Source organism: Oryctolagus cuniculus, chromosome 7, assembly GCF_051225735.1.
Source record: "Oryctolagus cuniculus isolate XC-2025 breed Fujian yellow rabbit chromosome 7, ASM5122573v1, whole genome shotgun sequence".
Taxonomy (NCBI): domain Eukaryota; kingdom Metazoa; phylum Chordata; class Mammalia; order Lagomorpha; family Leporidae; genus Oryctolagus; species Oryctolagus cuniculus.
Genome location: NC_142873.1, coordinates 43,065,997 through 43,090,773, shown reverse-complemented (window position 1 = coordinate 43,090,773; position 24,777 = coordinate 43,065,997). Strand labels below are relative to the sequence as shown.

Genomic DNA, 24,777 nt, shown 5'->3' with positions numbered 1-24,777 from the left:
CTGTTTTGGTTCTGTAAAAGAGGAACGAGAAAATTTACAGAAAAATCGGATTCGTTTGGAACAAGAAGCTTCCAACAGATGCCGACACACAAGGTGACCCACTTACGACCCACTCCTACAACTGGATAGTCAAACACCACCCCGTGACTCAGTTTCCGCAAATTAGAAAGAGCCCAAGGAGAACACGCAGGCGCCTTAGAGCTCAGGGCATGCCGAGGCCGAAGAAGGCGTGGCTAGTGCCCAAACCCAAGATGGCCGTCCACCCTCGTTCTAGGGGCGGCTCCAAGGCTCAGTACGCCATTGGTGGAATTTCCCACCGCTTCTTCCGCCGCCTCCCCCGCCCGCCGCAGGGGGCGGTAATGACAGCGAGTCGATTTCCGGTTCCGGCAACACCGGGATCCAAGTCGAGATGGAGGAAGATGCGCCCGGAGGAGGCCGGCGGTCGCTGGGAACAGAGGATAGAGTGGGGGCTGCGGCCTAGAGGTCCAGGCGTGAAGAGCTCCTCAGACGCGGTGGGGTTGCCGGGGTCTGAGAAGGTAAGAAATCTCCGGCTTGGGGTGCCTGAGGACCAAGGTCTCAGAGGACCAGGACTTGTCGAGGAGGTAGCAGGTGTCTGTGGTGCCGGCTGCAGCGCCGTGGGGACCCGCCGTGCAGTTTTAGAGATGGACAGCTCCGGCGACGCGTGTCTTCCTGACGGAGCAGCATGAGCTTCGCTACAGCGACAGGAGCGTGGCGAAGAGCTTGGCTTCGGAGCCAGCGTCGGGCTGGAGGGGATCAGGACAGAAGCTGCATGAAGGGGGTATCACGTGGAGTATGTGGAGAGGGTTGTCATGTGATGTCTGATGGAGGGTCACGTGGGCACCTATGGAAAATCAAAGAAGGGCAGGCAGGGTGGGAATTGCGCTATGTGCAAGGCAGATCACCTCCAAGGGGTCGCAGGCGTGAGCAGTGACCTGGCAGAAGGAGATGATGTGCAGTTGGACAGGTGGGCACGCGTGTACACCTGCTCATTCTCATGTGGCAGAACCGGCAGGGTGCTGAGCGCCATGCAGGTGCAGCAGAGAGAACAAAGGGACTGGAGGATGCTGGCCTCTCCTCTCCTTGTTTGCAGCTGAGAAGTGGGGACGGGTGGGTATCTTGCCAGGAGTTCGAGGAGGCCATTTAATTTTGCGGGGATGGTTGATTGGAAAAGATTGGAATGGACCAAGTGGTCATCATTGTGCTGGGTTTCAGTAACTGGTAGGGAGGCAGTCAGATGGCTACTAACCTGGTCATAATGATCTTGAACTCTGAGAGTGGTTGTAATTCCTAGTTTTGTTGATGCCTAATATTTAAAGCAAGGCTCCCCAAACACAGTTTGTAACTCATAAATCACCTAGAGATCTTGTTAAAATGGCTTTTATTCACAGGTCAGGTGCATCCTGAAATTATTCCTCTTTTTAAAAAATATTTTATTACTTATTTGAAAGGAGAGAGGGAGAGAGACATCTGCTGGTTCACTTCCCCAGTGACTGCAATGGCTCTGGGCCACCCACTTGGGTGCAAGGGCCCAAGCACTTTGACCACTTTCCTCTGCTTTCCCAGGCACATTAGCAAGGAGCTGGATCAGAAGTGGAGCAGGTGGGACATGAACTGGCACTCGTATGGGTTGCCGGTGTTGCAGGCTTAACCTGCTATGCCAGAATGCCGGCCCCCTAAAATTCCGAATTCTTAACAAGATCCTAATATTGTCCATGCTCCTGGTCTTGGATCACTTAGAAGGAAAAGAACTTAGGGCAGCACCGTCCAGTGAACTCTCTGCAATCGCCCTACTGCGGACAAAATGCTTTCACAATTGTTAGCTCCTGTGAGTTGCACCACACTGTTAATGAGGCTCTGATGGGCTTTGTTAGCTTTTAGCCCCATTTTACAGATGAAAATGAGTATCACTGAAGTGGCTTAAGGTAATGGAAGTGAGACTCAGACAGAGGTCTCCTGACTGCTGCACTCTGTCCCTGGTATGACCTTGCCTTCCAGGTGGCACTGCCTTCTGAGCGGAATCATATCTCAGAGCTTAGTGAATAGTCTGGTATGATTTTTTGAAGATTAATTTATTCGAGGGGCCGGCACTGTGGCATAGCAGATAAAGCTGCTGCCTGCAGTGCCAGCATCCCATATGGGCGCCGGTTTGAGTCTCGGCTGCTCCACTTCTGATCCAGCTCTCTGCTATGGCCTGGGAAAGCAGTAGAAGATGGCCCAAGTCCTTGGGCCCCTGTACCAGCGTGGGAGACCCGGAAGAAGCCCCTGGCTCCTGGCTTCGGATCAGCACAGCTCTGGCTGTTGCGGTCAACTGGGGAGTGAAACAGCAGACTTCCTGTAGCCTTACCCGCTTCGCCACAGTGCTGGCCCCTTGAAATGGGATGCTGGCATTTTTAAGTGGCGGCTTAATCCAGGGAAGAGAGTGGAAGTGGAGAGGAGATGTAAATACCTGGGGCCAATTTTTCCCTTTCCACTGGTGGGGCCAGTAGCGGGAGTCCCATCTCTAACACCTCACTTGATGGCTTTAGGACGGCGCTCAGTAATTCATCTGTTTGGGTCCCCCACAAGAAGCGTGTCCACACTTGTACCTCAGCAGTGTTAAAAGGAGAGAGAGAGAGAGAGTCCAGGATTGGAGCCATGGATGCAAATAAGGGGCTGGGAAAGAACCATGAAGACGTTGGGCTGACTGAACTGGGAAAAGAGAAGTCTGAAGGAAATCTGCTTGCAGAGATCTGCGAAGGGGATTTTCTAAAGGGTAAGACAGGAGGAACTGGTTTCGGTGTTTCAGCAGGAAGTCTGCAGGTTATGTAACAAGAGCAGGTTGAGCCCCCACCTTTTGAACAGGTGGAGGTGGCTGCAGTGCCCCAGGTATCTGCTACGGCAGTGGCGTATCCCTTGGAGGCATGAGCTCCAGTGGCTTCTCCTGTCACCATGACAATGGTGAGAGTTATTTGCCTCTGAGAGTCCTTGCTTCATTCTGGGAATATAAAATAGACTGACCCGTGTGAGAGTTGGAGGCAGGAGGAGAGAAGGGGCAACGGGTGCTTCCCTAGGATTTCTCATCAAGAGACGCTGGTATCTAGTGATTGAGCTTGGCAGGTTGGTAGGCGCCCGTGAAGTCAGCTCCTGGAACAGAAGCCTTCGTTCTCTGCCCCTCTGCCCTGCATAGCCTGAGGTTTGCATGTGCCCGGCAGGAGGCCCTCCTGCTTGCTCGGGTCCTGCTGTGTTTGTCCTGTAATGACAGTGTGCCTGTTCAGCCCGTCAGATCCATTTCCCCACAAGCACAGTGGGAAAGCAGAGGCAGCTCTTGGTTCCTCCGGCGCAAAGCCGAGAGAAGTCCCTGGGCATCTGCGTGACCCAGAGCTTATGCCTGACCCTTGGGTGACCTGCACTCGTGAGGGCATTCATTCTGCTTCCAATGAGGGGAAGTGACTTGGCTCCAAACCGAACAGACTGATCGGTGTTGGAACTCAGCTCCCGAGGGCAAGAAAGCGTGGCGGACTGGAGGAGAAATCTTGGCCTATAGCCCGCCTTCGTCACTGAGCAGCTGCATAACCTCGGGCCGTTACTCAGCCTCATCCGACCCTCTGTCTCCTCATGTGTCAGAAGTGCCGCCCTGGTCACAGGTGAAGTTCTAAGGATTGCATGGAGTAGCAGGTTTTCAGTAAATCTTGCTGTTTCCCTGTCTCGCCTCACCTCTCAGTGGTACTGGAGTCATGACCTTGGGACCCTGGCTGACAACCGCCCAGTGGGAATGAGAGAGACTTGTTCTTTCGAAGGGGAGATTGCCCACTGGACTTGGGCAGTGCCCCGGGTGGAGGCCGGGGAGGAAGGGACGCCTTGCCCACAGCAGTAGGCACGTCGGTGTTCCAAGGCTGCTCCTGTCTGCATTTCTCACACTTGAGCTTTTCTATCTGGCCAGCCAGGCTGGCTTTTATCTCCTCACTTCCAAGTTGTTCTTTCCTGCTCATTGCTCATGTGTATTCCTCCTTCTTTCGAACTGCTCTGTCCTCCAGGGAGCGCATCTTGGTTCCGTGCCCCCCACCCATGCCACAAACCTACAAGCCGAGCTTTTCCCTCCGCTCTCAAGTGCTCGGTGTGTCTTGCAGGTGGCCCCTACTTCGAGGAAAGTGATACAGTCCGGGTCAGGGATTTCTGGACAGCCAGCTCTGCTTCCCCACTGACTTCCGTGGGGAAACCAAGAGCTGTTTCCGTGGCCCCGAGATTGCCTGAGTCTGAGTTGGGCCCTTTGGTTGGGAAGCGATTGAGGAGGGACTCAGGTCGGGCAGTGGCGTGAGGTTTGCTGCTGGCACTGCCTGTGTGGGGCATCATCTCTGGGACGTGGCCACCTCCTTTCCCAGCCCTTTGGTTGTCTCTCAAAGTCCGGGGCGCCTGTGACTGCATTTCCTGGAATTTAACTTCCCACCTTCCCGGTCTGGCTGAAAATGTACCAGATCCTGCAGAGCGGGGCTGGGCTGCATCGGAGCACATCATGCTACCGCCATGGATATGTCTAATATATGATGTCCTCCGGCTTGGCATTTCCTAGTTTGAAGCTCCTGCTTTTATACAGTTGCGACATTGATAACCTTATCAGTTTTATTTGAAACTCTAGGCAGTGGATACACTGGACACATAGGCCACATGTCCGTGAGTTTGCCCTGGTTCCTGTCCCTTTGTGTCTTACATTTGCTGGAGAGCTACCGTGTGTCCTGAGACTATGCGTTTCTCCGAGGCAGAGTCTATGTCTTTGGTTGTTTCTCCCTTCATCCTCCAGGGCTGAGGTTGGGGCTTATATGTCAGAGCTGAGAGCGCAGGTTAAACATGGTCTCTCCCCTGCACTTCCCCAGGCTCTTCCGGGGAAACCACTTGGCTCCCAGGTGGCTCTTCGCTGTCTTTCTCTGGGGTGAGTTATCTAGTAACCAAAGAGGACTCTGACCTTTGACCTGTTCCTGATTTTCACGCTCCTTTCATTGCAGCGAGGGGAGATGATCAGGGGTGTCCTGTGGTGGGAAAGCCCCACGCACCCTCTTCCCACTCTTTGTTCAAGTGCAGACTGCAGACAGTGTAAGTGCAGTGAGGGTGGGCCTGCAGAGCTCTGGTGACCAGCATGGGAAACCAAAACTAACCTAAGAGTGAGTCAGCTAGTAAGGGAAGATGAGAGGCACCGCTGAGGAGGAAAGGCCACAAGTGGGGTCTCCTCCGTGGGCCCAGGGGCATGAGAATGGAGCACAGTCCCTATGGCCTTCGAGATGGTCCCGAACGTCTCGTAGTGACATCCCATTGGCCCACTTAAAGGCTCTGTGTCCTGCAAGGTGGTTGATCTGTCCACAGCTCCTGAGCTCTGCCCACCTGGGCCAGCCAGAGGAGAGCGGTCCCCGTGCATGGCTGTGACACCAGGACCCAAGCAAGGGCAGAGTTCAGGATAGACGGTCCTGTCAGCTGGGGGTGGGGAGCTGGGGTGGGAGTGGCGTCCAGGAGCCTCTGAAGGGAGGAACGATTTCTGCAGGAGGGGACTGAGTTGGGAAGGACCGGTCGGTTAAGGACAGAAGGAGGCTGTAGCCTGACCCATGACGGAAGGGCAGGTGAGGGTGGGCAGAGTCAGGCTGGGTGAGGTGAGTGTCCCCGGAGAGGAAGCCTGAGAACGGGGCTTGAGAACCTGGCCAGGAGGGCAAGTGCAAAGTCCCGACCTCCCCGCTCACATCCCTGCACTCTGCTCGACGCCCAGGTCTTCAGGCACAATGGAAGACAAGCGCAACATCCAGATCATCGAATGGGAGCACCTGGACAAGAAGAAGTTCTATGTGTTTGGCGTGGCGATGACGATGATGATCCGCGTCAGCGTCTACCCGTTCACCCTCATCCGCACCCGGCTGCAGGTTCAGAAGGGCAAGAGCCTCTACCACGGGACCTTTGATGCCTTCATCAAGATCCTGCGAGCAGACGGCGTGACCGGCCTCTACCGGGGGTTCCTGGTCAACACCTTCACCCTCATCTCCGGCCAGTGCTACGTCACCACGTACGAGCTCACTCGGAAGTTCGTGGCTGACTACAGCCAGAGCAACACAGTCAAGTCGCTGGTGGCCGGGGGCTCTGCCTCCCTCGTGGCCCAGAGCATCACGGTGCCCATTGACGTGGTCTCCCAGCACCTGATGATGCAGCGCAAGGGTGAGAAAATGGGCCGCTTCCAGGTGCGTGGGAGCCCAGATGGACAGGGGGTAGTTGCCTTTGGCCAAACCAAGGACATCATCAAGCAGATCCTGCGGGCTGATGGGCTCCGTGGTTTCTACCGAGGCTATGTGGCGTCACTACTTACCTATATCCCGAACAGTGCTGTGTGGTGGCCCTTCTATCACTTCTACGCAGGTAAGCAGGGGCCAGGAGAGCGGGGGAGGAGGCTGGGTTTGCTAACAGGGCTGAGATGTTCTTGCTGTGTGCACGTTAGAGTGCAGTAGACTGCAGGTGCAGTGTAATGGCGGAAAGGGCCATCTGTTCAGAAAACATTTGAATCCAAGAGGACTCAAAGACGAAGAGACATGGTTTTTGCCTTATAATAGCTTCTCATATAGTAGGGGGAATCAGATGAGTGAAACAGACGACTAGGGGCCTGTGTTGTGGTGCAGCAGGTTAAGCCACCAACTGCAATGCCAGCATCCCACACAGGCGCTGGTTCGAGTCCTGGCTGTTCCACTTCTGATCCAACTTCCTGTTAATGCACCTGGGAAAGCAGTAGAGGACAGCCCAAGGGCTTGGGCCCCTGCACTCATGTGGGAGACCCAGATGAAGTTCTAGGCTTCTGGCTTCGGCTGGCCCAGCCCTGGCTGTTACAGCCATTTGGGGAGTGAACCAATGGATGAAAGATCTCTCTGTCTCTCCCAATCTCTGTAACTCTGCCATTCAAATAAATAAGTAAATCATTAAAAAAATAAATAAAACCAAACAGCAGACGGCTAGGACAGTGGGCGGTGTATGCTGTGGGTGTGTTGCAGCTGACCTGGGTCAGGGGAAGATTGGCAGCCAATTGGGAGGTGAAGGACAAAAGTCATGGGATGTTGGGATGTGAAGATGAAATTGAGGGATGAGCTTTTGAGGTAGAGTTTTTCTCCCTCGCATCGTTAAATCCAAGGTGTGCTGTGTGACTTTGAACCTCTCCACTCCCATAATGTATCCTCAGAAAAGGGATTACTTGCCAAAAGACAACATTTTTAAAAAGTTTTTTTGAGATTCCTGGACTCCTCCTCTGATCTCTTTGGGCATGGATTCTGACAATCTCTTATTTTTATTTTTTAAATTTTATTTATTTGAAAGGCAGACAGAGCTCGCATCTGCAGGTTTGCTCCCAGAAGCCTACAACAGCTGGGACTGAGCCAGGCGAAAGCGAGTAGCTAGGAACTCAGTCCAGGTCTCCCATGTGGGTGGCAGGGACCAGAGTGCTTGAGCCATCACTTGCTGCCTCTCATGGTTCGCATTACCAGGAAGCTGGAATCCTGAGTGGAGCCAGGGCTCAAGCCCAGGCATTCTGCTATGTGACATGGGCTTCTGTAGTGGTGTCTTAACCACTATGCCAAACACCTTCCCTGATCCTGGTGATCTTAATGTTAAAAAGGCTTCCTGTTCCTATTATACATTTCCAGGGAATCTGAGCATTTTCCCTGGAGTCTCTCTGTTGCCCTTCTCTGCTAATTTGATTTCATTTGCATCTAGATGCATTTTTCTTTTCTTTTTCTTTTTTTAAGATTTTTTACTTATTTATTTGGCAGGTAGAGTTACAGACAGTGTGTGAGAGAGAGAGAGAGAGAGAGAGAGAAAGGTCTTCCCTCTGTCGGTTCACTCCCTAAGTGGCTGCAATGGCCGGAGCTGTGCCGATCCGAAGCCAGGAGCCAGGAGCTTCCTCCCGGTCTCCCATGCAGGTGCAGGGGCCCAAGCACTTGGGCCATCTTCCACTGCTTTCCCAGGCCATAGCAAAGAGCTAGACCGGAAGAGGAGCAGCGGGGACTAGAGCCCAGCACCCATATGGGCTGCCAGCACCCCAGGTGGAGGATTAACCTAGCGCACCACAGCGCCAGCCCGTAAATGCATTTTTCTGATATTTCCTAACAACTCTCTGTTCCAGCCTAACCTGTCCAGACAGTCTGACTGTTGGACTTCAATCTAGATGCATCTACTTACATCTGAAATTTTATTTAATTAACTATTTTTCATCCCAAACTGGCTCTTCTTTCTGACTTTCATCTGTTGGTGGCCTTGCTTTTCTCCAAACCTTGGGGATTATGCTTCTATTTCATCTTCCTCGTCTCCACATCTAGTCCTGGTGACTCCTATGTGACTCCCAACTTTCCCTCCATTTCCTACCGCCTTCCTGGGAACCAGGCCTCTGGGACCATACTGCCGGCCCTCTGCACCCGCCGTCTACCTCTTCTGAGTTCTCCGCCTTCCCGTCAATGGCACACGTCCCTGACGGACTAACCGATGATGGGCAGCAGCAATTCCTGCTCACTGAATAAAATCTAAACCCTTTAGCCCGGCGTCAGTCTCCTTGCACAGTGACATCTGCTGCCCCTTTGTGTTGTGTTGTGGCCTGGCTGGACGATGCCCTGTGCCTCAGCTGGGTGTCACCTGTCCTACCTCTGAGCTCTGTTCATGCCATTCCTCTCCTAGATGCCTTCCAGGTACACTTAGCCCTGGGGAAGTCATGCCTTACCGGAAGTGTTTCTTATTGCTTCGTCTCTTATCCTCTCCATGTAACTCTTCACTAAGCAGGGGTCTTTCCCTGTGGGGAGCAACTCGGACTAGACTAAGTTACTGGAATTAAGACTTATTCTATGCATCTGCTTTCCCACAATATGGCGCTGAGAAGGGAAACAGCTTCTACACAGCTGCCTCCAGTTCAACCAATAGACTGTGGGACCTGCTCCTGATTGGAGGAGAGCAGCGTACTCGGCGTGTGGGTAGCAGAGTTGGGATTGGTGGAAGAGGACTATAAAGGAGGAGAGAGACAACATGCACCAGGAACATCTAAGGGGAACATCTGAGGGAACACCTGTGCAGCCCCCGAGAGAGCCGGCCGGCGGTGTGCCGCTCCCCCGCGGAAGTGGGGAATGTGGCAGGGGGAACCCTGCCTCCGTGGAAGGGACGGTAGCCAACCCGGGAAGAACCAGCAGCAAACCCGGGGAGGGCCAAGCAGACAAAAGAACAGCGCAGGGTCCTGTGTCGTTCCTCCACGAAGACGGGGAGCGACATTTCCCTGCTTCCAATATCTGTGACGTTGCCTAAACTCTTCTTCAGGCAGTTATAACATTTGCCTTGATGTTATTTGTGCCTCACTTCTTCTACTACACAGAAAGGTCTGGGAAAGGGGAGAAAACTAACATAACTAATGTCCGTCATGTGCAGCTCTGAAGACCTTGCCTGTCTCTCATTATTTCATTCTCACACTTATAGCTGTCCTCATAGGATCTTTTGTTGATACTCAGTCTAGATTTTTTTTTTTTTTTTTTAAGTTTTACGTATGGGCCAGTGCAGTGGCACAGTAGGTTAAAGCCCCAGTCTGCAGTGCCAGCATCCCATATGGTGCCAGTTCGAGTCCTAGCTGCTCCACTTCTGATCCAGTTCTGTGCTATGGCCTAAGAAAGCAGTAGAAGATAACCCAAGTTTTTGGGCCCCTGCACCCGCAAGGGAGACCCGGGAGAAACTGGCTCCTGGCTTCAGATCAGCTCAGCTCTGGCCATTGCAGTCATTTGGGGAGTGAACCAGTGGATGGAAGGCCTCTCTCTCTCTCTGGCTCTTCCTCTCTTTTTATCTCTTTCAAATAGATAAAACAAATATATATATATTTTTAAGATTTACTTATTTATTTGAAAGGCAGAGCAATAGAGAAAAAGGAAGAGACAGAGAGACAGATCTTCCATCTCTGGTTCACTACCCAAAAGGCTGTAACAGTCAGGTCTGGGCCAGGCCAAAGCCAGGATGCAGGAACTCCATTCTGGTTGCCATGTGGGTGGCAGGGGCTCAAGTAGTTGGGCCGTCTTCTGCTTCCTTTCTGGGCATCTTAGCAGGGAGCTGGCTTGGAGACAGAGCAAACTAGCACTGCAGTATAGCATGCTGGCGTTGTAAGTAGTGGCTTAGCCCACTGTGCCACAGTGCTGGACCTCGGCATCTGTTCTGTGTTCTCATGAACCCGTGTTCCTATTTTTCAGAACACTTAGTTGAGTTTGTAATGATATATTAATGTGATTATTAAGTTAAGGTCTCTTCCCGCAGTGAACTGCAACTTCTGTGAGAATATGCTCGTACTTCCCAACACCGAGCTCAGGGACTGGTGAACCAGTAAATAAAGTCCCGTGCCATGTAATGGTATTTCTTTTCTTTTCTTTTGTACGATTTATTTATATATTTGAAAGGCAGAGTCACAGAGAGGAAGAGGCAGAGAAAGAGAGGTCTTTCATCTGTTGGTTCACTCCCCAGCCAGCCACAACAGCCAGGAGCAGGGCCGATCTGAAACCAGGAGCTTCCTTTGGGTCTCCCACAGAGGCGCAGGCACCCAGGAACTTGGGCCATCCTCCACTACCCTCCCAGGCCATAGCAGAGAGCTGGATTGGAAGTGGAACAGCTGGGACACCAACTGGAGCCCACATGGGATGCCGATACTGCAGGCGGTGACCCTACCTGCTACATACAGCGCTGGCCTCCACATAATGATATTTCTTTTTTTTTTTTTTTTTTGAAGATTTATTTTATTTATTTGAAAGAGTTACAGAGAGAAGTAGAGACAGAGAGAGAGGTCTTCCATACGCTGGTTCACTCCCCAGATGACCACAATGGCTGCAGCTGTGCCGATCCAAAGCCAGGAGCCAGGAGCTTCTTCTGGGTCTCCCACATGGGTGCAGGGGCCCAAAGACTTGGTCCATCTTCCACTGCTTTCCCAGGCCATAGCAGAGAGCTGGATCGGAAGAGGAGCAGCCGGGACTAGAACTGGTGCCCATATGGGATGCTGGCGCTTCAGGCCAGGGCTTTAACCCACTGCATCACAGCGCCAGCCCCAGTGATATTTCTTTTTTTTTTTTTTTTCTTTTAATTCGTATTTATTTTATACTGAGTTTATTCCCGAGCCATAAGTTTTTGCTTCTTTAGTTTCTTCTGGGATATCTTTTTCTTTTGTGCCACCTCCTCTTCTGGCTTAGGAACAATCTGTTCCTTCTCAGTGAGGATCCTCTCGATGTGGCACGGGGAGCTCATGTACGGGTTGATCTGGCCGTGGGCTCTGTAGGTCCGGCGGCGCATCTTGGGGGCCTTGTTCACCTGGATGTGCTCAATGACCAGAGAATCTACATCCAAACCCTTCAGCTCAGCATTACTCTCTGCATTTTTAAGCATGTGCAGCAGAAACTCGGCACTTTTTTTGGGCCAACGACCCTGGGTCCAACCCCACTGCTTGGCCTGGGCACATCTACCAACTCCACCATTGTACTGACGGAATGGCACACACTGCTTCTTTAACGTGACGTCTTTCAGGTATTTGGTGGCTTTTCGGATATGCATACCCTTGATGGCCTGGGCAGTTTCTCGAGTGTTCTTAAAGTGAACGTGAAGATTCGAGCCTCTTGATTTGCATGATTTTGTGGGGTTTTCTGGGTCCAGTGAGTAGCGAACCATTTTCGCAGGTCACCTAAGGCCGCTTACAGGAAGAGCCCAGTGATATTTCAATCGACAATAGACAGCTAGGGTAGACGTGCAGTGCAACAGTCCCGATGCCACGTGGGACGCATCCTGTATCAGTGTATGGGTTTGAGTGCTGGCTCTGCTTTGACTCCAGCTTTCTGCTGTTGTACACCCTGGGAGGCGGCAGGTGATGGCTCAAGTACTTGGGTTCCTGTCACCCACGTGGAAGAGCTGTATGAGTTTCTGGCTCTTGGCTGCAGCCTGGCCCAGCCCTGGCTGTTGCAGGCATTTGGGAAGTGAACCAGTGGCTCAAAGACCTTTCTATCTCTCTCTTTCTGTCTCTATGTTTCAAATAAATGAAAATGTAAAAACTGTATTTCTAAGAAACCAGCTTGCACATGATATATGCCAGTAACAGCATAGCCGTCAGTATGTGTGAGCACCCTCTGTGATGTGCACAAGTGATCAGCACTTAATGCTGCATTGCTCAGAATCTGCTGTATCCACAGTTGGGCGACGTGTGATTGAAGTGCTGGATGGGGAGAGGAATTCTTGACTTTTTTTTTTTTTTTTTTTTTTTGCTTAAAATCTGCCAGTGCTGCCTAGTAGCATTTCCTTCTCACGGTCCACTGGCTCTTGGTGACATGGCCTCATTTGCTTCTTCAGCCCCGTCTTGTGCCACTCTGACCTTGCTTTCTCTGGTCCATCCTTACCGCGCTTCTTCCAGTTCCCGGTACATACCAAGCCCTGTTCTCACCTCCAGGCCTTTGCAGAGTGTTCTGTCCCCTGTCGTTTGGGTGGCTGGTGCTTTCTTGTGCTTCTGCCCCCAGCTTCCGTGCAGGTCACCTTTGTCAAGGTTTCTTTGCTACCCTATTGGAAAGGGGACCCCTCTGCTTTCTGTCCTAGCACCCTGTTCCTTCGTGGCACTTGTCATAATTTGCAATTTCTTTACTCCCAGCTTCCAGCCCTTTAATTAGAATATAAGTTCCATGATAGCATTTTCCTGCACATTTCTGTTTTATGTTAAGCATATCATTTATCCAAGATCACTGTACTAGTCAGGGATCTATAGAGAAACAGAATCAATAAGACCTGTATGAAAAGGAGTTTATTAAGAGAGTTGGGCCATGGGATCATAGCCACTGAGAAGTCCCCTGACAGATCTTCTGTAGCTGGACACCCCGAGATGCCTGTGGCATGGCTCAATTCAGCTCCAGCGGCCAGAGGACCAGGGCAGGTGGCTGGAGGTGTACCTTGGCGGGGGCCACTGGTGCAAGTCCGATGGCCAGCAAATCTGGAATTCTGATGTCCATGCAGGAGGCAAGTGTCTAGCTCGCTAGGAGAGATCATCTTCTGTGTTTCTCGCCAGACCCCCTAGCTGAGTGAGGGTGAGTTTTCCTACCAGGACCACACAGGCTCACATGCTTATCTCTTTTGGAAACACCTTCACAGACGCACCCAGAATAATGCTTTTCTGAGTTTCTAGGTATGCCTCCATCCAGTCAAGTTGCCACCTAAGGTTAACTATCATAGTTATTTGGACAGGAGGGACTTAAACCAGGGTGCCTGGTTTATCTTCCGCCTTGTGGAGAACAGGTGCTTGGTAAACATCTGTTGAATGAGCAGTAGAGAGGAGGGACGCCATGAGGGTCTTACCCCACTTTCTTGCCCATTTTTTCCATCCTCTTCATAAGCCACAAGAAAATGGCATGTGGACATGTTTAGAATTGGAATCTGGATCCCATGGCCACTTGCAGGCCTGGGAGCCAGTGTTCATGGGCCCCTGGAGGTGGCCTGTGCCAGTCCAGTGCTGCACCCTTGTGAGAAACAGGACCTCATGAGGCGGGGCCGCCAGTTCACGTTGTTTCTGTTTGTGTGCCGGCTGTCGGAAGAGAGTGATTAGAAACTGGGGGAGAGGTGGTGCTGGGAGGGCCAAGGGGTTCTGCCATGCCCTCTGGGACTTAGAAGGCCTCACTTCCCGAGGCCGACACTGGCACTGGCACAGGGGGTTAAGCTGCCACCTGCAATGCTGGCATCCCATTTCAGAGCACTGGTTCTGTCCCGGCTGCTCCACCTGTAACTCAGCTCCCTTCTAGTGCACCTGGGAAAGCGTGGCAGGTGGCCTAAAGACTCCCTGCCACCCATGTGGGAGACCCGATTGAAGCTCTTGGCGTCTGATTCTAGAATGGAAGATCTCTCTTTCTTTGTGTGTCTTTTCCTCTCTGTAACTCTGCCTTTCAAATAAAATAAATAAATGATTTAAAAAAAAAAGCCCTCTCTTCTGCCCTGCCATACTTCCCTTCCAGTGTTTAATTCTTGGCCACAAACTACCAAAACTGAGAGTGTGAGAGAATATTCTTAGGGGGTTGGTGACTGTCAAAAACTGAGAGGGAACCTTTGAGATGACGAACTGCTTTTTCTTTTTAAAATTTTCTTTGTTTATTTATGTTAAAGATTTGTTTATTTATTGAGAGGCAGAGTTAAAGATAGAGAGAGGGAGAGACAGAGAGAGAGGTCTTCTGTCCGCTGGTTCACTCCCCAGATGGCTGCAACAGCCGGAGCTTCACCAATCCAAAGCCAGGAGCCAGGAGCTTCTAATTGTCTCCCTCCTGGGGGCAGGGACCCAAGCATTTGGGCCATCTTCTGCTGCTTTCCCAGAGTATTAGCAGAGAGTTGGATTAGAAGTGGAGCATCTGGGACTCGAACCGGCGCCCATATGGGATGCCAGCACCGCAGGCGGGAGGCTTAACCTACTACACCACAGTGCTGGCCCCCGATGAATTGATTTTTCATCCCATTTCAGAGTAGAAGTCTGTCTTGCCATGGCCTCCAGGCCCTAAATGATGCACCTCTTGGATTTCACCTGCTATTCTTCCCGCACACGTTCTGGGCTGCTGGGCTTCTGCCCCTTAACCCCACAGCTGTGCTCCTGCAAAGGGCCTTGGCATAGGATACTAGCCCGTGCTTGGAAAGCTCTTTCCAGTCTTTTTTTTTTTTTTTTTTTTTCTCTAAAGATTTATTTATTTGAAAGGCAGAGTTACAGGGGAAGAGAGATCTATCATCCATCCACTGGTTTACTCCCCAAATGGCTGCAACTGCCAGACCTGGGCTGATCCAAAGCCAGGAGCTTCGCCCAGGTCTCCTGCATGGATGCAGGGGCCCAAGCACCTGGGCAGTCCTCCACTGCTTTCCAAGGCACTTAAGCTGGGAGCTGATTGGAAGGGCAGCTTCTGGGTCTTGAATCAGCACCCATATGGGGTGTCAGCACTGCAGGCTGCGGCTTTACCTGCTACCCCACAGCACTGGCCCCTCCTTCCAGCCTTTGCTCAGACTTCACTTTGTTGGAAAGGGCTTCCATAACTACCTTCTTTAAACTGGCACTTCGGGGCCAGCGCTGTGGTGTAGCGGGCTAAGCCTCTGCCTGCAGTGCCTGCATCCCATATGGGCCCTGGTTTGAGTCCCGGCTGCTGCTTTTCCCATCCAGCTCTCTGCTATGGCCTGGGAAAGCAGTAGAAGATGGCCCAAGTGCTTGGGCCCCTGCACCCAAGTGGGAGACCTGGAAGAAGCCTCTGGCTCCTGGCTTTGGATCAGCCCAGCTCCGGCCATTGCAACCATTGGGGGAGTGAACCAGCAAATGGAAAACCTTTCTATCTCTCCCTCTCAAGTAAATAAATAAATCTTAAAAAAAAAAAAAAAAAAATTGACCAACTCTTCCCCTCTGCCTCCCCCATCCTTTGGCACTCCCTAGCTCCCTTTATGTGGGATTTTTATCCATAGCACACAGCTTCTGATAAAACTTTCTTTTTTGTCTGTTTTCTCTCAATAGCATTTGAATTTCCTAAGGGCAGGAATTTGAGACTCGTTGCTCCTTTTTGAAACTCAAGAGCGGGGTGCTGTGGGGAAGCGGGCAAAGCTACCAGCTGAGATGCTGGCATCCCCTGTGGGCGCCGGTTCCAGTCCCGGCTGTTCCACTTCCAGTCCAGCTCTGTGCTAATGGTCTGGGAAAGCAGCCAAAGATGGCCTGTGTGCTTGGGCACCTGCTACCCACATGGGAGACCCGAATGAAGCTCCTGGCTTCAGCCTGGCCAAGCCCTGGCTATTGCAGCCCTCTGGAGAGTGAACCAACAGATGAAAAATCTCTCTCTCTCTGTCTCTTCCTCTCCCTTTCTGTAACTCTGATTTTCAAATAAATAAATAAATCTTTAAAAAACAAAACAAACTCAGGACCAGGGTGACTGACTCATGGTAGTCACTCAGTATATTTTTCTTGAATAAATGAATGAACTCTTATCTTTCACCTGCAAAGAAGGTAACCCAGAAAAATCAGTTGTGAATGAAATTGTCATTTATTTAGGAATGGGTGAATCTGGGTACCATTCTACCTTCATTAGCATTTATTTTTTATTTTTTATTTTTATTTTTTTTTTGACAGGCAGAGTGGACAGTGAGAGAGAGAGAGAGAAAGGTCTTCCTTTTGCCGTTGGTTCACCCTCCAATGGCCGCCGCGGTCGGTGCGCTGCGGCCAGCACACCGCGCTGATCCGATGGCAGGAGGCAGGAGCCAGGTGCTTTTCCTGGTCTCCCATGGGGTGCAGGGCCCAAGCACCTGGGCCATCCTCCACTGCACTCCCTGGCCACAACAGAGGGCTGGCCTGGAAGAGGGGCAACCAGGACAGAATCCGGCGCCCCGACCGGGACTAGAACCCGGTGTGCCAGCGCCGCTAGGCGGAGGATTAGCCTAGTGAGCCACGGCGCCGGCCCATTAGCATTTTTAAAACTGAATTTTTCTTTTTTGACATAGATTAGTGAAAATCTTCACTATAAGGTAAGATTTATTTATTTATTTTTAAAGATGTACTTATTTGAAAGGCAGAGTTACAGAGAGGCAGAGGCACAGAGAGAGAGAGGTCTTCCATCTGCTAGTTCATTCCACGCATGGCCACAATGGTGGGAGCTATGCCAATCTGAAGCCAGGAGCCAGGAGCTTCTTCCAGGCCTTCCACATGAGTGCAGGGGCCCAGGGACTTGGGCCATCTTCTACTTCTTTCCCAGGTGATAGCAGAGAGCTGGATAGGAAGTGGAGCAGCTGGGACTTAAACCGGCACTGACATGGAATGCAGCACTGCAGGTGGCAACTCCACCAGCTACACTACAGCGCTAGCCCCAAGATTTTTTTATTTTTTAAACATTTTTTTTTTTTTTTTTGACAGGCAGAGTGGACAGTGAGAGAGAGACAGACAGAGAGAAAGGTCTTCCTTTTGCCGTTGGTTCACCCTCCAATGGCTGCCGCTGCCGGCGCGCTGCGGCCAGTGCATTGCGCTGATCCGAAGCCAGGAGCCAGGTGCTTCTCCAGGTCTCCCATGGGGTGCAGGGCCCAAGCACTTGGGCCATCCTCCACTGCACTCCCTGGCCACAGCAGAGGGCTGGCCTGGAAGAGGGGCAACCGGGACAGAATCCGGCGCCCCGACCAGGACTAGAACCCGGTGTGCCGGCGCCACAAGGTGGAGGATTAGCCTATTGAGCCATGGTGCCGGCCTAAACATTTCGTTTTTATTTGAAAGGCGGAGTAATAGAGTGAGAGACAGAGATATTCCATCTGCTGGTTTACTCCCCAAAGGGCCACAACAGCAGGGGCTGAGCCAAGCCAACACCAGGATGCTGGAGCTCCATCTGGGCCTCCCACATGGGTGGGTGCTTCCCATGATGATTAGCAGGAAGCTAGATGAGAAGCAAAGTAGCTAGAACTTGACCCAGTACTCTAATGTGGGATGCAGTGTCACAAGCAGTGACTTTTTTTTTAAAAAATATATGTTTATTTTATTTGAAAGGCAGAGTTACAGAGAGGCAGAGAGAGAGGTAGAGACAGAGAGAGGTCTTCCACCTGCTGGTTCACTCCCCAAATGGCTGCAATGGCTGGAGCTGTGCTGATCCGAAGCCAGGAGCCAGGAGCTTCTTCTGGGTCTCCCATTTGGGGCCCAAGCTTTTGGGCCATCTTCTACTGCTCTCCCAGGCCATAGCAGAGAGCTGGATCGGAAGCAGAGCAGCTGGGACATGAATCAGTGTCCATATGGGATGCCGGCACTGCAGGCACAGTGCCCCCCAACAAGCAGTGACTTAACCCATCGCACCACAATACACACCCCAAGACTCTGTATTTTAATTTTATTATTCATTTTATTTGAAAGGCAGGGTGACAGAGTTCTCCTATCTACTGGTTCATTCCCTAAATGGCCACAACAGCTGAGGCTGTGCCAGGCTGAAGCCAGGAACCTAGAACTTCATCCTGGTCTCCCACATAGGTGGTGGGGCCCAAGCATTTGGGCCATCTTCTGCTTTCTTAGGCACATTAACAGGGAACTGGGTCGAAAACAGGGCAACCAGTACTCAATCTGGAGTGCCGATATGGGCTGCTGGTGTTGCAAATGGTGGCTTAATCCCTTAAGCAACAATGCAGGCTCTGCATGCATACATACATACATTAATTAATATTATTGCTATTGTTTTGAAAGGCAGAGTTACAGAAAGAGAAGGGGAGACAGAGAGATCTTCCATCCACTGGTTCACTCCTCAAATGGCCACAGTGGCCAGGGCTGGGCCAGACTGAAGCCAGGAACCAGGATCTTCTTCTGGGTTTCCCACATGGGTGCAGGGGCCCAAGCACTTGGGCCATCCTCCACTGCTTTCCCAGGCACATTAGCAGGGAGGTGGATCAGAAGTGGGGCAGCCAGGACCAGAACAGGTACTCATACAGAATGCCAGTATCACAGATGGTGGCTTTACCCACTACACCACAATGCTAGCCCCTCTGCTTTTATCTTATTTTATTTTTTAATTCACATTTCAAAATTCAAAATATAGGAAAGGGCATGCAGCATAAGGTTTCCTAACTCACCAGTCATTCAGTTCCCTTCCTTATAGTCAGTCTTTAATGTCACCAGTTTTTAATGTACCCTGACCAACATATTCTATGTATATATAAACACTTGAGTCCTGGGTGTTCTTCTACTCTTGAGTTGGGAGAAACAGCGAGAGACAAGGTTTTTGCATCAGGAAGGATTTTCTGTCCATCAGATGAGAGGAGTCCAGCAAGCAAAGAGGTTTTAGAATCCTCTGCTCCAGAGGCATGCCGTCCTGTTTAAGTGGTTGATGTCGCCAAGATGACTTCTGGAAGGGGCCTGAGATTTGTAATTTTTGGTTGACTGCAGATGGGGACAAAAGATGGGAGTTAGAGTTCTGAGGTGGCAAAGGACCGAGGGTTGTCATGGCTGGGGCACCAGCGGGGAGAAGGCAGCACGGTGAGGGCAGACCGTGGTACCTCTGTCTTGAGCCATTGTCTCTCCCTGGATTCCAGAGCAGCTCTCCTCCCTGTGTCCTAAGGAGTGCCCTCACATTGTCTTTCAAGCCATCTCGGGGCCCCTGGCTGCAGCCACTGCCTCTATCCTCACCAACCCCATGGACGTCATCCGAACGCGAGTCCAGGTAAGAGGAACCTCCTCCCCGGCCCTCCTCCCAGAGAAGCCATTAGCAGCGTGACCTGGCCCTCCGGCCTTCCCCTGACCCCTCTGTGTTAAGGCCTTCTAGTCTAGCCAGCCTTCTCCTGGCCATGCAAGCCCCTTCCTCGTGCCCGCCATCTGCAGAAAGCAGCTGAGCACTTGAAAGCACCCGGAATGCTTTTTCACCCTGTCTGCTACCTTGCATGCCTCCAGTCCAGGGTGGGGAAGTCCAGCCCAGGGGCCATACGAGGCCAGTGAAAGCATGTGGTCTGGCCTGGTAAATCTAAAGTAGGCTGGTTTTATTTTTTTTTATTTTTTTAAGATTTATTTAAAGTCAGAGTTACACAGAGAGTGAGACAGAGAGACAGAGAGAGAGAGAGAGAGAGAGAGAATCTTCCATCCACTGGTTTACCTCCCAAATGGCTGCAATGGCTGGGGTTGGGCCAAGCCAAAGCCAGGAGCCAGGAGCTTCATCCTAGTCTCCCAGGTGCATGGAAGGAGCCCAAACACTTGGACCATCTTCCACTGCTTTCCCAGGTCATTATCAGGGAGGTAGAGCGGAAATGGAGCATCTGAGACTCGAACTGGCACCCATATGGGGTACCAGTGTAGCAGGCTGTAGCTTTACTCACAATGCCACAGTGCTAGCCCCTATAGCGGGCTACTTTTTTAAGTTGATAATTGTGTATGGCCTGAAAATGTTAAAAATATCCAAACGACCCTTGGTAGAAAAAAGGGCCCTTCAGTCAAGTCTATTCTATGGCCAGGAATTCTACTGGTCTCTTCCATAGCCTATGAACATAGGCTGTCAATCACCCTTTCCTTATTGCTCAGGATTGTGGTTATTAGAAATTTATTTAAGTTAATTTCATATGTTCATCTAATTTTTCTATTCAGTCATGAGCTCTCTGCAAAGGGTGAGAGCTGTTATTCTCTCTGCAAAAGGTTTTGGTTTTACAGATTCTGCTCTGTGGAATCAGTGAAAATGCTGACAAGGCCCTCAGTGGTGCTCTCTGTAAATTGTAGCCCCTGCATTGAGTCAGCTAGAAGACAATTGCACAGCACCCAGACCAAGGGAACAGAACTGCAGCTGTGGAATGTTTTACGTGGAGAGATGGAGGGTTTTAATATCTGATTTGGGTAACTTAGGAGGAAAAGTAGAGAATGAAGAAAGATGTTTAGGAGAATGGGGTTCTCATGAGGTTATGGTGGGGAAGAGAGGGAAGAAAAATAATTGTAACAGGTTGCGGATAAAGCCAGCTTCCCCATCAGCACGATGTCAGGAAGGAGGTGAGTAGTAAATGCAGGTGTTTCTGTCCCCGGGAAGGAGTCCCCTCCCCGCCATTTGAAAATGTTCACTTGGAAGTAAAGTTCCAGCCCCATTCTTCCTGAGCCTTGTCCTGGGTGTTCCAGGGAAAGCATAGGCATTGCTTTTTGTTCTTTTAAAGATTCATGTATTCTCTTGAAAGAGTGACGGTGGTGGGGCGGGGCAGAGAGAGAGAACTTTCTATCTGCTGCTTCACTCCTCAAATGGGTGCAACACCCAGGGCTGAGCCAGGTCAAAGCCAGGAGCCAGGAGCCAGGAACTCCATCCAGGTCCCCTCCACAGGTGGCAGGGGCCCAAGCACTTGGGCCATCATCAGCTGCCATCCCAGGTATCATCAGAAGCAGAGCAGCTAGGATACAAACCGGCACTTTGATATGGGATCTCGAATTTGCAAGTGACAGCCTAACCCTCTACCACAATGCGAGCCCCCAGGTCTCTGCTTTGAGGAGCTCCCAGGCTGCAGGGCTGGCGACATAACTGAAAAAGCCCTTGACATGGCTGTGGATGAGTGCGAGGGTTAAGGGAGCAGAGGTGTTCACCTGAGAGAGTATTGGACAGGAAGAAGAGAGTTTAGAGGTACAGAAGGAGGAGGGTGGACTGGGGAGATGTCCCAGCCACGGCGGGGATCACCTTATGAAGGTCATAGCATAGAGAGAGAGGCATGGGCAAGGGGAACATCTGTCCTGGATGGGCTGACGACCGAAATGGCAGCCTCTTAAGGTGGAGTTTGGAGTGGCAGGGAGAGTAGGGCGTGGGGCTGTTGACGAGGGAGAAGAGGGTTCTGTCTTGGCCAGGCGTCTAGTGCAATAGAGAGGACAGGCCCCAATGTGTGAGAAAGGACAGAAGGGGAGGGGGAGTTTTCTACCTTAGGTCTTCACTGGGATTGAGATGATCAGAATCCAAAGACGGCTGCCAGTGTCGCAGAGGGTTTACAGGGGAATTAATCCAGCCTCTTGAGGCTAGAGAGAAGCACCTGGTCCAAAGATGCACAACTTTGTAGCTTATCTAATGATATATTTTAAATACTTGTTTGTTTATTTTCATCTACTTGAGAGAGAGAGCGAGCGCGAGCGAGTGATCTTCCATCAGGAAGCTCACTCCCCAAATGCCCACAGTAGCCAGGACTAGGCCAGGCTGAAGCTGGAGCCTGGAGCTCCATCCAGGTCTCCCGTGTGGGTGGCAGAGGCCCAAGTCCTTGGGCCATCATCTGCTCCTTACCAGGATGCATAGTCAGGAAGTTGGATGAGAAGCAGAGCACCTAGCACTTGAACCAGGCCCTCTGCTACGGATGCGGGCGTCCCAAGCAGCAGGTAGATCTGCTGCCCCACAACGTCTGATAATAACAGCTAACATTTAGTTTACCATCTGCAAACACTGTTGTCAGCATTTATGAGGATTATTTTCTGTCGTGTTCAGAGAGCCTCTTGGAGGCATCGTTAGCCAGTGTTTTGTATTGGAGGAAACAGGCACAAGGAGCTGATAAGTCACCCGTGGTGGTGCCCTCAGCAAGTGGGCAGCAGAACTCAGAGCCCGGTGGTCCAGCACCGGAGCTCGCACGAAACCACTGTGCACTGTCCTTCAGCGGCAGAACGCAGCTCCGCGGCCCCCAGCTCCGCTCCCCCCGCTTGACCCTAAGGCACAGGGGGGTTGAGCAGAGGGGCCCGAGTGCCGACAGTGGCCCTCCACTGTGCTGACTCTTCCAGGTCGAGGGCAAGAACTCCATCATCCTGACCTTCAGACAGCTGATGGCGGAGGAGGGGCCGTGGGGCCTCATGAAGGGCCTCTCGGCCAGAATCATCTCGGCGACGCCTTCCACCATTGTCATCGTGGTGGGCTACGAGAGCCTCAAGAAACTCAGCCTGCGGCCTGAGCTGGTGGACTCGAGACACTGGTAACCAGCGGGGGAGAGAAGCCTGCTGCTTTCCCACACTACTCTGGGTTGGGGGCAGGGTGGGGAGGACAGCACCCTCCCCAGTGTCCCCCTGCCCTGGGCCACGTGGCCTGTCGGACAGGGACAGAGACTTGAACTGCTGTTGCTGAAGAGGCTCCACTCCTGGATCCCTTGCCTCCACGATTTTTCATTCTCCAGCTGAACTGAGCTCCCTCCCTCAGTCCTCATGCTCAGGCCTCGTCTCTAAGGACCCATCTCCATCGCCACACTGCTAACCCTTCCAGCTTCCCCCTGCATCTGTGTCCCTGAGACCCTGAGAAGAGCTGTACATAGGGCTTGCTCGCTACTACTGGTTCTCCCTCTCGGGCTTGCAGCCCAGCCTCCCAGCAGTGCTCTCCCAGGCTTGCATATTTTTGTTTTGGGACTGAGCTGCCCACCAGACGACTCTGCTTCTTTTTTCCCGCCACTAGGAGGCAAGTTACCAGGCACTTTTGCACAGGGAATAGGAGCAACAGGAACTTCTGGGTCTCCAGGGCACGGATCTGTCTTTGGAGGAATTATAAGACTGGGGAGAAATGTCGATACTTTATTTAAGTGTGTATTTTCTTAACATCTGTGAACCAGGCTGTTATCTTAGTCCTGCTAGTGTACCAATCCTGCTGCCAGAGCCCACCCCTTCCTCAGACAGGAGGAAAAATGTAATGTAGCTTTGTCTTCAATTCCAGTTCCCTGTCCCTTCAGTGTCCCTTTAGTCTCAGCAGCCCTAAGGGACAATGTCAGCTGTCCCCTGGCCCAGATGACCACAGTGGTGGACATAGACCTGGCTGTCTGAAGTATACTGGACTTGGACCACTACCTAAAAACCTAATAAAAGTAGGTTGAGAGAGTAGTTGGTTTGGGAAGCAACAAGAAGATGCGTTTTCCTTAGCACATCTCCATGGGCCAGCAGAGCCAAGCCTGGGAGAGTGCAGTGGAGGTTCTCAGCCCCAGGAAGCCGTGACACACACACTCACACACACATGTACCCAACAGCTCGGACTCAAGCAACAGATGCTGTCTGATGATGGGAATCTCAGAGATGGAGGATTGTTTTGGTTTTCTCCCTGAATATGAAGTCATCCCAGTCACGGTTCTGTGCTTGGAAGAGAGTAAAAAGCAGTTCAGAAGACCACCCGATACCAGGACCACTGCATTTACCAGCCTGATACTGCCGACATTATCTGTGTAAGCTCTCCCTGGGAGCTAGGGGAGGAGTGCTCCTTCCCTGCCTCATCCTTCCTCCCCTGCTTCCTCCACCAAGCCCATGCTGCAGGTGGAGCGGTACAGCAAGTGGAATGAAAAGAAAGTGTGTCAAAGCGCATTTCTGCTTGAGACAATTGGTCTGGGTAATCCTTTAAACTTTCCTATCCCCCCCCCCATTCCCCCCACTGGGAAAGGCCATTGTGCCAATTTGAAAGGTGCTAGCTACCTGAAGCCTTGATATTTCTTATGGCTGCCCCACATTCTTCCACGTTGGCCAGATCAGACTCTGAAAAACCATGTGAATATTTCTCAACCTTCACCACCACCACTGCCCACTTGATTTCTTATCTGTAGGAGTTTTCTTCCTTTTGCTTATTTTTGTTTGTCCCTTCCCACATTTTGTCACCAGAATCCTCCACTCTCTGTCCACAAATGGTTATTCAAAGGTTGGGCCCACAGCTAATTTCTGAATCCTCCTGCTCTTCACTCATCTCTACCCTGAAACCCACCCTAAAATGGAAGCCAAGGGCCCTTCCTCTCTCTATACAAGCTCATCCCTCTGAACAGTGGTTTGCTTGGCTCCCAAACTTTCACTAGAGACTTGACTTCCCCACTATGGCAAAGTGGGTAAAGTAACATGAGCAGGACATAGTCTCCTGCCTTCCTTAGGGTGTTTCTCCCTCCCAAACTAATTTCCTTTTGTTTTTCTCATATTTCAGACTCTCCTCTCCCTGTCTCTGTCTTTCTCTTTCTCTTACACACACACACTTAAAGGATGAGGGATGTACAATTAAAGGGACCCCTGGCCCTTTCCAATCTAATCGTTTAGGAACTTGGATTGGGTTTGATTCAAACAGGTCTTGGTGGGGATGCGACAGTGGACCTCCATTTCCCCAAAACTGGAGACCAGAGTAGTTCACGTTTTCTGACATATTGGGGTCGGCAACCAAAACCAGGAGCAACTTCTGGGAGACTGGGCAAGACGGAAGCTTGAGTGGAGAATCAAGGGGCAGGGGAAACTTAACATCTGATAAAATGGACTCTTGAATATCAACCGCGAATATTCACTGTTGCACTGTACGAAGTCTTTGAAGTGTAATTAAAAGTTTTTATTGAGCCCCTGAGTTTTGGTTTACTCATTTTCTTCCT

General features: G+C 51.3%; 1 protein-coding gene across 1 annotated transcript; it reads left to right on the top strand.

Annotated features, from left to right (window-relative positions):
* The first annotated feature begins 339 nt into the window (after positions 1–339).
* On the top strand, positions 340–24,752 carry SLC25A44 (solute carrier family 25 member 44). Its single transcript, XM_008264317.5, has 4 exons — positions 340–536; positions 5,747–6,384; positions 19,027–19,154; positions 22,199–24,752. Exons 2-4 carry the CDS (start codon positions 5,760–5,762, stop codon positions 22,388–22,390), a joined length of 945 nt encoding a protein of 314 aa, XP_008262539.1. The 5' UTR covers positions 340–536; positions 5,747–5,759; the 3' UTR covers positions 22,391–24,752.
* Positions 24,753–24,777: the final 25 nt, after the last annotated feature.

Excerpts from the sequence above, each read along its gene's own strand:
- SLC25A44 (XM_008264317.5), top strand. The coding sequence starts at position 5,760 with ATGGAAGACAAGCGCAACATCCAGATCATCGAATGGGAGCACCTGGAC. Across the intron at positions 6,385-19,026 it reads CTTCTATCACTTCTACGCAG|AGCAGCTCTCCTCCCTGTGT; the intron begins GTAAGCAGGGGC and ends CCTGGATTCCAG. Across the intron at positions 19,155-22,198 it reads TCATCCGAACGCGAGTCCAG|GTCGAGGGCAAGAACTCCAT; the intron begins GTAAGAGGAACC and ends TGACTCTTCCAG.